Source organism: Chrysemys picta, chromosome 7 (assembly GCF_011386835.1).
Source record: "Chrysemys picta bellii isolate R12L10 chromosome 7, ASM1138683v2, whole genome shotgun sequence".
NCBI lineage: Eukaryota > Metazoa > Chordata > Testudines > Emydidae > Chrysemys > Chrysemys picta.
Window position 1 is genome coordinate 65,144,831 of NC_088797.1, and position 18,621 is coordinate 65,163,451.

Genomic DNA, 18,621 nt, shown 5'->3' on the forward strand with positions numbered 1-18,621 from the left:
CCTAATTTTTATTCATAGATTAGAAGAGATTGCTTTTTAATATGCAATCGGCTTATTAACTTTCAGTGAATTACTTATTGAATTGAACTAGTTGAATTCATTAACTACACATAGTACTTAATGTATTTAATACACAGTAGGTTATATTACATTAGCAGAGCTATTTTTATTGTGCACATTAAAATGGCTTTATATGAATAATACATAAAAAGGGGGGAAGGAGCCTTTTTAGTTCAAACAGACTGGGAAAGATAACTGAACCAAAATTAACTTGCAACTATTGAAACTGGTAAAAGCTGTAGTGGGGGGGGGGGGGGGGGAGGAATTATTACACACCATCACATAAGGGTTTGTTTCTCTTATACTTTTTTAAATCTACCTATGCCCTACCTCAGTTTTTCCTCCTCTCCTATGCATTTGAAATTAGTAAGCAGCAACTATCAGTTGCATCGTACTTTAGATGTAGACCTTTCCGAAGTACAACCCTGCCAGTACTGACCTTTGATGTATTGGTATGTGCTTGCTCAGCATTATTAAATCACTCTTATTACATGGAGTTTGAGGGGGTGATATTTGCCCTGCAATGTCAGAGGGAGAGTTCTGTCTAGTGTTATAATTCTTGATTAAAAAATGTTAACTGAGTTCTCTGGGATTCCGCAACATTTTCTGAGTTCATCCTGAGGAATTGCTTTGTGATAAGGAAAATCAATGGATTTTTGAGTGAATTCTTGGTGAGTCTAAGTTTACTGTTTCTCAAAGCCTTTGGCAGTGTACAGTATCCGTTACAAGAGGTATCGGAAGCAGCTATTTCAGTCTCTTCCCTCTTCCCCCCCCCCCCCCCCCCCCGCCCCCCGCCCTTGTATTGCCTCTATTTCTGAGCAGGAAAAATCAGAAGCACATGTTAGTGACTGATAGAAAAACAATTTATAGGTGTTAACGTAAGATGCTTTGGTACAAAACAAAAAATCCTGTAATAGTTCATTTGGAATTAGTGATCCACACAATGCAGCCTGCTGCTAGTAGTTGTGTATTGAATAGAAAAAGTAAGGTTATTCTGAATGGAAAATATTCCAACTTCTTTATATTGAACAAACGCAGTAAGGGAGCGGTCAGCAACTGGAATGATTCCTTTTTACAATTACCTTTGTATATAACTTTACTCAAATAAGTTTAAATTTGAAAAAGTTATATGTACATTAGGCTGTGTAAAGTTAGCTCTCTTACTGTAAAAAAATTGTAGGTTTAGGAACATTAGATAAACTAACACATCTACCACTGATAAAGGAAAGCAGAATCATAGCTCACCTGTTTGAATTAATCAATATGCAGATCAGCCTCATTATTCGGTGATATCAGTCTTCAAAATGGTGTATAAAAGGTATACAGTGCACGAATCCCATTGTTCTACCCCTGCATATAGGGAGTCAAATTGCATGGCAAAAACACTCCCAGCAATGCATTATGGATGCCTTGGCCATCATTTGAATCAATATATTTTTAATAAGGTTTGTGTAGGTATTAGCTCTATATACAGCGTTTTATTTGTGATATTAAACCTTTGTGTTAGAGATACTGTCAACTTGCAACCTAACCCATGAGTAATTTCAGATGCGACACCTGGTCAAAGAATAGTCCTTCTGATCATATGGTTGTATTAATATATGTATTTATATAGCTTAATATATATCTCTTGGGTTTCTCCATGATTGAGTTATTCAAATTAATTTCCCCACTTTTATAGATCTTGCTTACTCATTAATGGCACCTGTTACTTCTGTTTTGTTCAGCATTGGACTATGTAATATACAAATCCCTCAAATGCAAAGTGTACACATAAGTGTGTTCTGAAATGAAAAAGGCATGGTACTAATTCTGAGAGTTCTTAAGTCTTTGATAAGCTTTTTTTAAAATATGTTAGCTTTTTCTGGGAGCATCTCTCTGAATTTCTTTTCCGTAACTTTTTAAATTAGTTATGTGATTTACTATACTGGCCTTCAAAAATAAATATTTCAACTTCTGGGAGTGCTTTTACTATGTTATCCCATCATCTGTACTTTTATTAATATAACAGTTGCTCACCTAGTCAGCCAATACAGAATTATTCGTTACAGAAAACTTTTGTGGTGGTTGACAAATTAGTTCTACATGGCTGAAGTATTGGGACATCTACCTGTTCCTTGGAGTAATATTCCACAGTCCAAAAAGATGTCTGGGAATATTGGAAATTTTCCCAACAGCATAAATCTTATTTTCTTTTATGTAATATCATTGACACTACTACTGCATCATTTTTAAAAGAAGATTTGGATTCTTTTGGAGCTAGATGTAATGCTTGTTTCAAAGTAAAATACAGGTTAAATGATTGTGGCAGCAATGTAAAACATTTTGAAGTGTCTGTCACTTTGATGTTACTGTAGTTGAAATGGATAAATTAAAATATGCTTACACTCTGAACATGCAGAATATTAGCATGAGGTATCTTAGGCATTATAGGTATTTAGCCTTCTCCTTGTTGCTCTTATGCCCTATATAGTATATAATCACAGTACATATCTTGTCATGAACCAGTGAAATATGTTGATGCAGAAGCTCTCCACATGTTGCAACAGGAGGCTCCAAGGATTGTGTGTTTCTTCTTGGAAATGACAATTCATAGCTGGACAGCAAATAGTTTTCTGAACAGGATGTTGTGTTGCCAAAAGGGAAAAATACCCATTCCTGATCCATAAAATGTTGAAATGAGACTGCTATTTCAATCAGGTTTAAGGGAGAGGAGTAAATATCAAGAACAATATTGTGGAATAGGAGTGATCTGGAATCTCTGTGGAGAAACTGAGCTGGAGTGGGTCTCAATCAGTGATGTCAGGCATTGGGGGAACTCTGAGTTATAGGGAGTAAGGTAGCAGACAATGAAAAAGAAAAGTAGCTTAGATAGTGCAGTGGGTTAACAGTAGTATATATTTTAGGATATCTATGTTCAACTCTAAAAAGGGCATAAATTAAAACCAGCTGATCTCATCCTATTTTCTATTTCTATACATCACAAGCAGAACATGACTAGACACAGCACTGTCTTAAGGAGAGAGATTAAGTCCTAAATAGCAATGTATTATAGGTCAGGACTGAAGAGTCAATGGTAAAGTTGCATAGGGAAGTTTGCATGGCGTCTGCCTATATTTTTACCTGGCTTACAAATTGCACACTGCAGAAGAGTGTGGTGATGAAATCTGTATCTAAACAGAAAAGTTTCTATCATTGGAGAACAAACCAAACATACTGATACCCTTATGTAAGAACTAAATTATGCTTTAGAAAACAGAATGGATTAAAGAATAATTATGTTCTGGTTAGCAGTAGCTCAGTATAGTCTATTGTCTGTGATTTTTAGTTAACTTTTTTGAATAGCTAGAATTGTACAAAATACCTCAAGGATTCAGGAAATGAATCTAAAAAATCCATAAGAATCCAAAATAGTAAATTGGATCAGTGAATATTATAAAGTAATTCTAAATAAGTGTTAGACCGTTACTATTCATTTAATAGTGCATCTACATCCTAATACTGAGGGGAAATAATTTTAATAGCACCTTTTCTTATTCAAGTAATTATGAGCACACAGTGTGCTCAATGTGTGTATATTAATTCTTTGGGAATATTTTTTGGACATTTGAGCCTTATCTCTCTGCAGTATATAATTAATGTATTTTATTGGCAGGTAGAGAGTAAGACAATGGCAGGCAACAACCAGCTTTGCATCCGACGTTGGACTACTAAGAACGTAGCCAAATGGCTAAAAGAAGAAGGCTTCTGCGAGTATGTGGACGTTTTGTGCAATAGACACAGACTGGATGGAATTACATTATTGACACTGACTGAATATGATTTGCGATCTCCTCCTTTGGAAATCAAAGTCCTGGGGGATATCAAAAGACTAATGTTGTCGATACGCAAATTGCAGAAACAGCATATTGAGGTTTTAGAAGAGTTGGGTTACAACAGCGATAGTCCCATTGGCACAATGTCTCCTACCGTTGGCTCCCTTCAAGATACGGATTGGTTTTGTAATGGTGAAGTACCACGGGACTGTGGACCAGTTACTGACCTGAATGCTGATCAGTATCAATACACAAATGGAAAAAACAAACATCCTATGCGAAGACTGGACCCTGAGTACTGGAAAACAGTCTTAAGTTGTATATATGTTTTCATAGTGTTTGGCTTTACATCATTTGTCATGGTTATAGTACATGAGCGCGTACCTGACATGCAGACATATCCACCGCTACCAGACATATTTCTAGACAGGTAAGTACTTGTTCAGAAACAGAATGATGGTGTTAAATCACACAATTCTTACACCTTTATAGATGATATTTTGAATTTCAATATATTTCATAATAATCTTTCAATATCTAACACCTGGCATTGGGATATCACATTTCTGAATGTATTCGCCCACGGTCTAGATTGTAATGTACTCCAATTCTCAAGAGTTTAAAGAAATATCATTTTAAAAGGCTTTTGTGAAGAAAGAAATTGAGCAGTTGACTTAAAGTGCTGCTGTTACTACTATACAATTGGATTTTAAAGGAAAACTGCTGTGATTAGTTCTACTTCCTTAGCTAAATGGTTACTTAAAAGGTGTGTACACTACCTGACTTGACTGTCCCTTCCTCCCACACTCCAAGTAAATTGATTTTAAAGAATCATAACTCCCTTCTCACATGTTCATTGAAATCTCATAAGTGACACTAGTTGTTGTAATTTATCATATAGCAGATAGTGCTTCCATTAACCTGACGTATAAGTTCTCCTTCCACCTGAGTACTGCTTCAGTCATGTTTTAAAAATCTATTCCCTTTTGGATGCTTCACTTTCAGGTGACTTATTGTGTTGCTTTTTCCTGCTGTGCTGCCCTTTCTTCCATTCCATGTACTAGCTATAAAGTTTGATTTAGTTTGTGCTGGTGCTTCACCAAATAGGACTGTAAATAAATTGCATTTGATGACAAATTCGTGTTGCAGAGTTGGGAGCAGAGCAAGAGTTCATAGAAGAAGCAAGGCACTGAACTGGGGTAGTAGAAGAGATTGTATTTTTAGACTGTAAGTGCTTTGAGGTAGGAATTGTACATTCCTTTGTGTTTGAACAGTATCAGCATATTGTGGGTGTTACTGGAACACAGTGATATGGATTGTGAGAAGGACTGACAGGCCTTTTTTTTAAATCTCTTTAAAGAGGTTGGGCCAAACATTACCAATGTTCTAGGGACACAGATAACAACTTGATATCATTCAGTATATGTGCAACTCGTTTTTCAGAATTGCAGAATTTGCTCTTTGAATCTCGTTCTTTGAGGCATGCAGCACTTGAGCAAGATTACAACCACTTTAGTGCACTAAAGTAAATGGCAAACTTTGCCTTTTAAAACATTTTCTTCCATTCAATCTTCTGTCACTTTTGATAATCTTTGAAGTAGCTATGCAATGTGTATAGCATGCTGAAAAATGATGTGACAGTCCTTGACAACTGATGAACTGGCATGCTGGAGAAATAAAGCAATCTAAGTGCTAATACCACGTTCAGTTTATTTGTGTTTGATACTAAGAGCTCACTTTTTTTCTTCCTGGGTATGAAGAAACGGAACTGCTTCCTGCAAAACCAAGCAACTGTAGTGGGAAAAAGCTTTATTGTAACCAAATAATAATCTCTTATTCTCAGTCACCCTTTGAACTGGATAAAGTTCGTAGTTAAAACTGCAAACTAAAGACTTAAAGTTGCAAATGTGGAGGAGTCTGTCTCTTCATCTGCTATCAGTAAAGACCAAATAGAGAGTTGTGATAGCTAAAGTGCTTAAACTGTGTTGTTAATATACAATTTATTTCTGCAACTTCCTATACCAGTTTAAACAAAATCACTAGATAGAGACTGGAGTACTTCAGAATAATGAAGTATAATAATACAATTAGGCTTGGAATTTGAAAGGAGCTGAGGGAAGTTTCAAAGAGATTGTTTACATTGGAAATTATTTTGTTTGTGGCTGACTGCTCAGCCAGATGTAATGAGGAATGTCAGGTCTGCTGATGTATAAATCACTAACTGGAGTTTCATTAACATACTGTAGCAATCAGCTGTCATACATTTTCCACCTTTAGCCAAGAGAGATAATTGCTCTATGCCTGGATGTGTCTGCATATTCTAATTCTGCATTTGGTAAATGGCTGTGGTAAGTGGCTGTTGATAAACAGCCCACACATTTCCTAAACATGAGTACTACCATAAAGTCCCACTTGTTTTGAATAGTATAGGAAGTTTTTAGAGAAGGCTTATTTATTAGTTTTATTTCTCTCAATACTCCTCCTAGCCCCAACATCCCCATGATAGCTGAATGTCTGAAGTAGATGCAAAGAGGGGTTTGTTATACTTGATTATCTGTAATACTTGGTGGACTGAGTGCTAGTGAGAGAGCCATTAATTATAGGTAAGGCTACGTTTTAGTCATAGGTATTTTTAGTAAAAGTTACAGACAAGTCACGGGCAGTACACACACATTCACAACCCATGACCTGTGCATTTTACTAAAAATACCAGTGAATAAAATTGGGAGGGGAGGAGCATTGCCTGGGGGCCTGCAGGTGCTGGCGGAGGGTGGCCTGGCTGCTTGGGGGATGGGGCCGCAGCACACGGTCCAGGTGTGGTGGTGCTTGGGGTGAGGAGGGGGGGAGAGGGGCTTGGGGCACTGTGACAGGGTGAGGCAGGCTCTGGGCGGCACTTACCTGGGGGTCTCCTTGGAAGCGGCGACACCCCCCCCTTGCTCAGCTCTGCACGCTGCCTCTGCCTGTAGGCACTGCCCCCGCAGCACCCATTGGCCGAGATTCCTGGCCAATGGGAGCTGCAAAGCCAGCGCTCTGGGCGGAGGCAACCCACAGAGCTTCCTGGCCACGCCTCCGCCTAGCAGCTGAGTGAGGGGGTGTGTCGCTGCTTCTGGGGAGCCCCTCCCAGGTAAGCACCGCCCAGAGCCTGCCTCACCCTGTCCAGTGGCCCAACCCCCTCCCACACCCAAATTCTGCTGCGGGGGGGTAGAGGCGCGGTGGCCCGAGACTGCCCCAGCAGTGGCCGGTGCCCCGGCACAAGGGCTCCCTGAGCTGCTCCTGAGCCAGGCGCACTGGCTGCTGCAGAAGTCACAGAGGTCACGGAAAGTCACAGAATCCGTGACTTCCATGACAAACTCACAGCCTTAGTGATAGAGGAATGACATCCATGCTGTAAATGTTTCCTTTAAATCCAGAGAGAGCAACTGCTAGAGCTACTTAGTTTCTGCTCAACCGTGTGAGTTTAATGTGGAATAAATGCTCCATTCCAAGTAATTCTCACACACTACACTACAGACTTATAAAGTGCACAGAAAAAAGACATGACCTGTATCAGGAGGGGCTCAGTCCTGCAGCCTTTATTCATTAAAGTAGTCTCTACTTCACAGGTCGTCTCATCAAAGTCATTAGGACTAATCATGTGAATAAAGGCCGCACAGCCTGTCATTAATTTAGACATTACTCAGCAAGTGATGACCAAAGAAGGGAGAATGACAGTCATGACAAGACTGGATACTAGAGTCTGTTCCTAGGACAGAAGCGCTGTAATCACAGTGTTGGGGCGGGTGTGGGGGGGTGCTACTGTGGAGAATAAGAAGTGAGGTTTTTACTCACGAAAGCTTATGCCCAAATAAATCTGTTAGTCTTTAAGGTGCCACCAGACTCCTTGTTGTTACTGTGGAGAATGTTAGCAGAAACAACCAAAACATTGTCATAGGATTACAACAGAGCCAGTGTCTGAGTAATTACTTTTTTACCTTTTGTGTAGCAAAGGGGACATGTGACAGAGAAACAGCTTCAGCTGAAATCTGTAGCAATTTCTGTTCTGATGATATTGCGAAGTGCAAATTACTGGCAGTACCAGCTTCCTGGGAAAGGAACTTCGACAAACAAGGCTAAAGAGATTAATACACAATCATTCTGTAGTTGAAATCTAATTTAAAAAAAATGCTTTGTAGCTTCTCAACATTCATTGATATATATATACAACAGATGAGGCACTAAGAGGACAGAAACTGAGTAAGTTTGAGTGGCCTCTCTTGGAGAGGTTTTACTCAGCAGCTAGCAATAGCTTACTGTTAGCTTTCTACATTTTTTTTTCTTTCTTTCTGATTCTCCAATCAGTACTCTTGGGGTATGTCTACATGACCCGCCGCCTCCTCTCCCTCCCTCACCCCCCAAACAAACCCCTAACAATGTGGCAGTGCATCTTAGAATCTGGGTCTGCAGATGTGGGCTCGCATTACGGTACTAAGAATAGCTGTGTAGATGTTTGGGCTCGGTCTTTGAAACCCACCCCTTTCCCTGCCCTTCAGAGCCTGAGCCTGAACATCTACATGGCTCTTTTTAGCGCCCTGGGGTATTTTACTGTGGAGACATAAATGGGATTGTCGTAGGTGTTTACCAACTATGCAAACTGTTCTACCCTCCCCATTTTCCAGCACAGGACTGTGATCCCTGTATATTATATAGCATTAAGTACGTTTTAAGTGCTTGTAAAATAATAAGAAAATATCACATTTTAAAAGCTAGCTAAAGCACATTTTCTACTGAGCAGAGGACTGGTAGTATTCTTTGGTTTTATTTCATGCTCTGTTCTCTGATTGTGACTTTGGAAAAGTTGCTTAACTTCTAAGCTTCAGTTTACCTACCTTGTTGTGGGGGAGGGGGAGCGGGAGGGTGATGTTTCATTAATGTAAATATGCAATGTATTATAAGGGCAAAGTAATGATTTAGTAAATGTTAAATTAAAACTTATACCAAAAAGTTTGATAATGAAAGGACTCTGGAATAGCTTTGAGATTTCTAGGCATTTTAGGCTTCTCTACCCTTTCCAAGGGATTAAGTTTTTGCATGTAATAGGTGTGTCCTTCCTATCTCCTCTAGGTGTATATAAACATCGTACTAAAGATTGTGCCATCTGAGTGAGGACTTGTGTAAGAATGCATGAAGACAGAAATGAGCTTTTTCTAGTACTTCTCTCCCACTGCATACATCTTGACTGGGATTTTCAAAGGAGTGTAAGGATTTAGCTGCCTAATTCCTATTGAAATTCAGTGGGAATTGGACACCTAACTCACTTAAGCTTCTCTGAAAATCCTAGTATATATCTAAATTTTAAGTCTCAGAAAACTATACTAAATATATTCTATTAGAGCTATAAATGTGAACTTCCTAACACTAGGAAGAGGTAAATTGAAGAGCAGAAAGAGCAGTGGTTCTAACTATGCGCCACACACCATGCTCCCTCCCCCCCCGACTAATAAATGTTGAATGCTTTGAAAATAATGAACTTCAACTAAACTGTTAAATTAATCAGAGCTATATTTAACCTACTATCTTTGAGCAAAACTCCCATTACCATCAATGAAGATCTTTTGTTACTCAAGTCAGGGCTTGAAAACCTAGTCAACCATACCCAGGGTGTATTTATATTTGCGGTCCAAGTGAATGATCCTCTCTGTGAAGCTGCTGCATCCTTTCTTGGGAGAGGAGGAAGCTGGGGAATTATTGCCCCAGGCGCTGTTGATCCGCTCTTTAAAATAAGAATGGGGTTGCAAGGAGTGAGGAACACAAATGGTGCTGATGGGTTGAGTATATGGGGGTTGGAGTAGAGATCAAGCAGATATAACAGGAGAAATAGGAGATTGGGTGGATATTATGGGGAAGAGGAGGATGAGGTAGAAAACAGTGTGGGGAAATACCAAAAAGTCTGTCAGGGCGAAAGCAGGAATACACTGATGATACTGCAGATAAAAATGCACTTTTTAAAAAAAAGAAAATGAGTGGCATGAAGTGAGGAAGGAAAAGGAGTTGTAAAGAAAGCTGTGGAGACCTTGTAGCATGTATTAAATAAAAAGCTGACAGTGTGCTTAAATATAGTAGAGTGCACAATAAGCAGTACAAGGTCCTCTTTTATAAATTACAGAGGACATTATTTTGAGAGAAAGGTAGCATGGGTATTTTTCCTCTTGGTTAGTGTATTAAAACCTAATCTTACAGTTCTGGCATATGAACCCTAATTACAAATTTAATTTAGCCTTTATCACAGAATGAGTTTCATGGTCCTGTCCTCCTGCATTGAAGAGATTTATTATGCTTTAAACACTAAATTGAAATGGAAGTGTTTTAAGAACTTTGTGCTGACTAGTTTTTTATTGCAGTTACAATATATGTGATACATGATGTAAGTTAATGTGTCAAGATGAGTGATATTGTTTTGGAAATTCATTATAAAGAAACTACTAACACCTTAAGATCAGTAAAGAAATTCTGGTAGGAAATCCATGTAAAACACTGAGTTTTACAATAGGTTTTGGCCTTTGATCAGTTTCATTTTAAATGTCTTCTAAAACATTTTTAAAACGGGTTGTGAGGGGAGTAAATAAATGAACTAGAGCTTAAGGCATTAACTAAGTCTGTCAAAATAAAGTTCTTTGTGCTGTGGAAATCTTCAGTGTTAGTTTTTACCAGTTTCAGAGGAATGCAATACAAGATAGTAGTACCAAAGAAACTGTGGCCAAAACTTTCAAACTTGGGTGCCTGTAGATTCATATATTTAAGAGCAGAAGGAACCATTAGATTATCTAAGCAGACCTCCGATATGCTATAGAACTTTACCCAATTATGCCTGCATTGAGCCCAATAACTTGTTTGACTAAAGCATATCTTCCAGAAAGCTATCCAATCTTGATTTGAAGATTTTAAAAAATGGAGAATTTATCACTTGCATTGGTATTTTCTTTCAGTGGTTAGTCACCCTCACTCACTATTATACATTTGGGCTGAATTTCTAATTTGAATTTCTGCCTTTAATTTCCGGTGATCAGTTCTTGTTACACCTTTCTCTGCTAGGTTAAAGAGCTCTTTAGTACCTGGTATTTTCTCCCTGTGAAGGTACTTTACACTAGTAGGCATCTAAATCTTTATTTTGTCACCTAAATACATGGCTTCATTTTCAGAAAGTGCGGCGCACCTGCAGCTTCCGTATACCTCAGTGGGAGCTGCAGGTGCTCAACACCTTTTGAAAATTAGGCCATTAATTCAGGTTCCTAATTTAAAACATGCATATTCATAAAAGTTAGCTCTATTATGTAGGTTAACTTTTTCCTTCTGCTTTAGTGTTCCTAGGATACCTTGGGCCTTTGCCATGACTGAAGTGTGTGGTGTGATTCTCTGCTACATTTGGCTCCTGGTTCTCCTCCTTCACAGACACAGGTATAGTACTTTCAATTAAAAGAACTCTTAATTCAGAAACATCTGTTGGCAACCTAATAAAGATTGAATGTGACTGAAATCCATCGTAATAACTATAGCCAAGACTTACCTTTAAACACGATTGTTATTTACATCATTAAGATGGCACGATGAGGCCATGGTACAATTCTTCCTTCCACTTCCCATAAAGGAAGGAATTCCTTTGTTTCCTTTATTTGTGCCTGGAGGATACCACTATTTTGTGCTACTTTATTTCCATTGGGGTGGTTGTTGCCACATTGTTTTGCGATGTTGGTTGAATTGGGAACCCATGAAAACCAATCTTGTATATCTCTCTGCCCCACCGTCTGAATGTCTACCATTTCTAAATAACCTGCCTGTTTATAGGAACTGGGTGTATATGTCCCCAGACTGGGAGATGAGTGACATGTGTCAGACATGACTAGCTCCACAACATTTCTTCCAACTGTTCTGTTCTCTTTAGTCCAGGGATTCCAGTGTGCCCTCTTGCAGGGCTTTCTCCAGAAGCTTGTAAACTTCTTCTCTGAATGACTAGCTAATAGCAACTTAGTTCTAATGAGAGAACTAAGAAAAATAGTTTTACATACCTTACACGTAGAATAAACAATATCTTTGTATTTGGGTCAGAATTGACAATTTGAGTTGACTTTTTTTTTCTCTTCTAGAGAAGCTTAACATTAACTAGTGCCCAAGAGACAAGGCGGACAAAAACCACCTTTGCTCCTTTTTGTATCATGAGCAGGACAAAGGAATCATTGACTTGCCTGTCTTAAGATCAATATTAAATGATCGTAAATTTGGGAGGGTCTAATTAATTTTAGTATTGCTGCATTTTGTGTTAGTGCTTTGAAACATTTCATCTCAACACTAAAGAGTTCACTGGACAGCTTGTGTGTAGGACCTCATTTAAGATTGTAGTTCCAAAGGAGAAGAATTTGTTGTTCTAAGCGCTCTTGTATACAGTATCCATATTGTCCCTTTGCTGAATAGGAGATAGAGTATGTCACCTCAGTCTGAGGGGAAAACCCCAAGAGCATAGCAGACATGGATGAAGAATCACATTTTTTTATATGCTTGTGAAATGAGGGCTGGCATTCCTGAGACTTGGCTTTTGTCACTTTATTATGGACAAATTGTGGGTGTAAATACTATATTCAGAGACATGTTGACTTCTGAACCCTTGTATGCAGTGATCTGAATATCTGTCAGTCACTTTCACCATGACACACAATTTCATTCAAAAATGTCTATTTCAGTAAGATGCCAGTACATAAAACAGCATTACTATTTGAAAGAAAGATGAAAAATAGAAATAAAACTAAATACCATGTTAGGCTAAATTGTTGTAGTTCAAGAAATCCCTGTCCCATTAAAAATCATGTCATGGGGATAAGTTAGAGAAGAATGCTGTAAATCTCTCATAATTCTTTTAATTTTCATAACCAAATGTGCAAAAGTATTTGAATTCTTGTACGACTCTTGCGTCCCTTTTTATTTCCCCAGGTCTATACTCTTACGCAGATTGTGTAGCTTAATGGGGACAGTGTTCTTGTTGCGTTGCTTTACAATGTTTGTTACCTCACTCTCTGTGCCAGGCCAGCATCTACAGTGTTCCGGAAAGGTAAAGGAATATTCTTAAATGTTTGTTTTTTCTGATTTTGGTTTAACCTTCTCAGATGAAAATTATTGTGATAAGGATAGTCCTATTGTAAGCATATATGTAGTTAGCTGCAAACTTCTGCTTGTTAAATACTGACCCTCATGTGCAAATCAAGGATCATTAATTTGGTAGTCACTTCTATGGGGTTTTTGATAGAAAGCACTTAAAATATTGCATTCATTTTGGGGCTTTCAGGGTAGTACTCTATGCAAATGAGAGGATTCATCAGAGGAACACATTTGAGTGACTGAAGGGGATGATTTATGAGGAATGACTGAAAATTAAATATTTATACCTCATCTAGCCTGCTAAAATGACACACAGCTGCCAAGTATTTGAAGGATGGAAACACTAAGGAGAGAGAAGGCTTGTGTAGGGCGTAAGACTATAACTAAAAATAAAGGGATGAAATTATGAAAAACATTTAGGCTGAATAGCAGAAAAATCTTTTTGACTGACTCACTAGGCTGTGGAATAAATCCTCAAGAGAATGTGTGGAAGCTCCATTATGTGAATCATTTATAGCTATGAATTAAATAAACCACAGAATTTAGAGAAAGTACTTATCAGAGGTACTTTGTGTACCTCTATAATTATAGTTATAGATCCTAGTTATGCCAAAATAGAATCCATGGGCTGTTCTGATAATCTGTATTTGCAGTAAAAAGTTAAAAATGGAAACTGGGAATGTGAATTAAATATACATAGTGCTAGGCAGCAACTGAATTTCTATTAGACATGTTTGGACTATAGTACAAAGTATTCTTAGCAATGGTTTTTAAATATTAATGTTGCTGTTTTAATTTTAGTTGTATGGCAACGTTTGGGCAAAACTTCAGCGAGCATTTGCAATATGGAGTGGTTTTGGAATGACACTCACTGGAGTACATACATGTGGAGACTACATGTTCAGTGGCCATACTGTTGTCCTGACTATGCTGAACTTCTTTGTCACTGAATGTAAGTACACCATGCCAATGTCCAAACACGTACGAGTATTATGGAGACATGACAGTGACTGTAATTAAGAGGCATACTCCTTCCCTATTTTTATTTCTTCCATTTTCAAAATCTCCTCCTTTTATGACTGAAAGCTTTCATGATTAGTGTTGAGCTGGAGATGGAAGTTACTTAAAAAGAACTAAGTCCCTGAGTATTTTGACCAATCACTGTAGAATCTAGGTGTCTTAAAAGATTAGCATGGAATGTGCTTGATAAGATTTGCTTAGACTATAACTGGAAAGTGAAGGGTACGTGGTTTTCAGAATGCACCTAGCTACTTTTCAAGCCCCCAAACAGACTTCTTACCAGGCTTCCTGCCCTCCTTGTAAAAGTGCTTACGGGGGGAGCCTGAGCAGTTCTAGGACATACATTCCATATGGGAGCTTATGAAATGGATTTCCATAGCACCTTCAGGCTCAGAAGCATTTGGGTGGGGTTTTGGTAACCCCAGCCCCAAAGGCAACTTTCTAAAAAGATTTTAACAAGTGAAGATTGGGGGTGGAAAATGGAAGTGCCATATCAGTTTCAACTACTGTGTCACTGCCATGTTTTAAAATCTTCTTAATTTAAGACTCTTAAATGAACTAAATAGAGATGTGATCTTGCTGTTCAAGTTGCTTTCTTGTACAGCAGCGGTCTTCCATTCAACTGTCCGTACCCGTGCTCATATTTTCCCTTTCTCTATTACTTTTCTCAGTTTTCAATTTTATTTTAGAAGTTGCCTTCACATCAGGTTATCCTTATCGGATCCTCACTCTTTTTGTGTTTCATCCCTCTTTCCTGCATATAATAAGCTTCTTATAGTGTTAACATGAGTCTAGTACTTAGAAAATAAAACTTTACAAAGATACGAGCTTTTTGACTGGTCTTCACACAGTACTTGATGCTGATATTAATTATCCGTCACTTTATAAAGTATTGTTAGTAATTCAAAATGTGACTCTTTTTTTTAATGCATTAAACAGCAAATTAAGAGAGCTAGCTTGACTAGGAATTGTAGTTGAATTACTTCAAAATCAGTTATACATGCGCACCTGGAAACTTCTTTCTCTTAAAGAAAAGTATGCCAGACCTACCTATATCTGTATAGCTGCCACTGGAGAAGGTATTCTGCTTGTAGTCATGCCATATGTTACTGTGTAATGGAGCCCTACAGCCATAATGACAGGAGCGGGAGTAAAGAATAGTCCTGCACAGGGCTCTACTGTGCAGTATTTCTATGTACTGTTAAACAGGTGCTCCCTTTCACCCCTGTGCTTGTTGCACTTCAATGATGGGTGAAGTGATTCATAGTCATAATTTACTTCAGCATACTTTATTAAGAATCAAGTGGGCTGTGCATATGAGTACCGGATCAGGCCCCTATTTTGTTCAGTCCTTCGGATTACTGTGTAAATGTAAGATCATGTCAGGTGTCTGATGGGAGTGGGTGTAGTAAACTTGCTAAGAACCTTGGTTTGTGAAACATTCTAGGTGAATCTTTTAACTTGATACTTTTGTCCTTTGCTAGATACACCAAGAAGCTGGAACTTCTTGCATACTTTATCCTGGGTCCTGAATCTCTTTGGAATCTTCTTCATTTTGGCTGCACATGAACATTATTCTATAGATGTCTTCATTGCCTTCTACATCACCACAAGACTCTTTTTGTACTACCACACATTGGCTAATACCAGAGCATATCAGCAGAGTAGGAGAGCGAGAATCTGGTTTCCAATGTTTTCTTTTTTTGAATGCAATGTTAATGGTACAGTTCCTAATGAGTATTGCTGGCCCTTTTCAAAACCTACAATAATGAGAAGGTTAATTAGATGAAGAGTACCTAGTTTAATCTAAGTTAGTATGAAGTATTCGTAACAAATCTCTACAGAACTAGCTGAAAAAATAAGAAAATAACTGTTTCCATCCCTGTGGTCTCATGCCCTGCTTCTTAGATTCTCAGTCACAAAGTTGGGATTTCCATACTTCACAAGGTAATAATAGAAACTAACGCTAGGAGGATAAGTAGAGGCTGCCCCATAGATCATTATGAATCTGAAATAGAGAAGTCGTCATTACCATTGGCATGATTCTAGAAAAATGCTTTAGGGTAGAGAATAACTTACACTTTTAATGTATGCTTTACCAGACTTGCTGTTTTGAGGTCCAGATGATCTCTGGTACCTTGAATGTTTGCCTGTACAAATAATACTAAGTACTAATTTGTTAGCCACTGACTTTCTTTTAAAAATAATATTAAATATAACTTTTTCCGTTGAGGTGTGTACACTTACAAAATGAGATTCTGAAGAGTGGCTTGTCAGAATAAGGAAGGTAGTATAGCTCTTTACTAAATGGTTTCCCAGAAATCTTAAATAAGAATTCTGAAAAAGGTATAATGGACAATATGTGTTGTGTGTGTATATACAGAATGCCAAAAATGAAACCGCCTGCTTTTTTTGATTTGGGGGTTGTCCGCTATTAAGATCATGTTTGAACAGGGCTTATTTGGTCAGAGTAAACGGTTTATGCCATTGTCCTACCGCTTAGATAGTTCCTTGTTGGGTTAGAAATGAAAGCTACATCTCTTGAAAATGAAGTTGAGGTAGCTTTAGTGCTTTAGAGTCACATAGTTACTCTCTCTTCTGTATGGTTTATCAAATACTTCACCTAAACCTATGCATGCTTTTTATGAGCAACTCTTTAACCACTAGAAGAATAGAACAATTAAATTTACCTTGAAGTAACGTAGTGCCTCGTAAATAGATGGGGAAATGCATGTAGTGATTTTTTTTTTTTCCCTTCAGGAAAAGTTTAAAAGCAAGTTTCAAAAATAGTGCTAATGTTGATCTCTTTTATTAATTTTTTTGTCCCAATCCATCTGGTATCAGCAAATGTTGAACATATTTGAATGCCTAAAGGTTTTTTGATGAATTGTATAGACAGTAAAATGCTTCATACTTAGTCTTAGAAATTATGAAAATAGACTGGTGGTTAGAAATAAGCTGCTTGTTTATAACACTAGGAGTTACAGTATCTTAAGTGGTTTAACTTCTATCACTTTTTTGAGAGATCCTGATTTTGCTTGTGAAAGACTAGTGATTAGAACTGGAGCCTGAAATAGTGTGTGCAAGCAAGGCCCATACTTGTTAGTGATCTTACAAACCGTTATCCATATATTTTTGTGTGCAAGAAGGTAGCTTTAACTGTAGTTACTCAGATTTAATGGGGAATAGTAGTGTAATTTGAGAGTTGCAAATTGCAACAAATATATAAATGTTGGTGATCATCACGTTAATTCACTATCCCATAATTTCAGAATAGCTAATGTGTGAGAAGAGGTAGTAAAATGTCAGCCTCAAAAAATTTCCATGACAGTTTGCCATCCCGATACAAACTGTTCACTCCCACTTTACAGTGAGTATAGGAAAACTGAAATACATACAGTACTTGCCTGTCAACAACAACAAATTTACCCAGTCAAGTAGAATTTTGCAAGACTTAGTTAGGTATTTGAAGCTCAACAATCTAGTATGGTCTCCCATCTCTACATTTATGGGCCTTAACAAAGATACTTTAAACTTGGAATTAGAAACAGTCATTCAGGAGAGAATATATTACCAGCTCTTCATAATATTTATTTTAAAAGTTTGCAAGTTTTAGTTCCTGTTCCTGGGATGAATTCCATATCCCAGAGTATCTGTACCAAATGCAGGCGCACACCTAGTGTGAGTTACATTGCTCTGCAGACTTTGATTTCTGTAACATTCCTGTTCTTTAACAAACCTGCTGCTAATGGTAAAGCATCCAAACCTGCTGAGTGCTCCCAGCACCTAAACTAGGGAAATGCACTGACACTTTGCAAAACAGACTCTTTAATCTCCAAGGACTTATGTTTTTATGATAAACAATGTTTGTTTGCTGCTCTTGTCTTCCTGCTAGGAAGAGGCAGTCTGAACATTCCTCTCTGGTACTCTGGAATAAAACATCCCCCGCTATGGGGACACACTTGCTTCTGTAGTGCCCAGTAATTCATTGGGCCATTGTTTAACAGTGTTATTTCTTTAACACTTTAATGTGTGTCCAAAATGTGTAAAGATTTATATTCTTTGAGGTTTTTGATACTTTAGGGAAAACAGGAATAAAAAATGCAACTAAATTTGCAAAGCTGTTGACTCTGACAGTAACTCCAGACTGTTGATCAGCTTTGCTGTGTCTGAATTGTAGAATTCTTTTTCAGTCTTTTATTTACTCATGTCTAGTAAAGCAAAAAGTTCTATAACTTATCACAAAAGTGTTTACATAAACTAAAATGACATCTCAAGATTTTTATGTGTAATACTTAAAGTTCAAATCTTTGTTTTTGAAGCATAAACATTCTTGGGTTTTTATTTTGCCTCCAGCTTTATTTATTTCTCAAGTGCTGTTTACATCTAAAGTATTGTCAAGTCAGTATTGCTGTTTGTGTTTTGAATATTTTTATGAAAATAGGATATTTGCTCTCTACACCATTGCTTTATGTATTCACACACTGATCCTCTGGCTGCTAAGAATCTGTTTCGGATATTTGTAACATGCAGGATTGATTTTCCTGGGAACTGGGCAGGGTGTTAAGACTGTCAATCCTTCTGTTTCTTGGAGGTTGGGCATCTC

The 18,621-nt window shown here is 37.8% G+C and overlaps 1 protein-coding gene across 3 annotated transcripts in view; it reads left to right on the plus strand.

Annotated features, from left to right (window-relative positions):
- The window catches only part of SAMD8 (sterile alpha motif domain containing 8), a 31,921-nt gene extending 13,562 nt beyond the window's left edge, over nucleotides 1-18,359 (plus strand). For 2 of the 3 annotated variants that reach the window (XM_065551688.1, XM_005278760.4), the window contains 5 exons: nucleotides 3,716-4,305; nucleotides 11,211-11,306; nucleotides 12,831-12,948; nucleotides 13,797-13,947; nucleotides 15,500-18,359. In XM_065551688.1, the coding sequence (XP_065407760.1) occupies nucleotides 3,716-4,305; nucleotides 11,211-11,306; nucleotides 12,831-12,948; nucleotides 13,797-13,947; nucleotides 15,500-15,804 (1,260 nt within the window). In that variant the 3' untranslated portion in view covers nucleotides 15,805-18,359. The remainder of the gene's footprint in view (nucleotides 1-3,715; nucleotides 4,306-11,210; nucleotides 11,307-12,830; nucleotides 12,949-13,796; nucleotides 13,948-15,499) is intronic. The other variant, XM_065551689.1, reaches the window with a different exon arrangement.
- The last annotated feature ends 262 nt before the right edge of the window (nucleotides 18,360-18,621 follow it).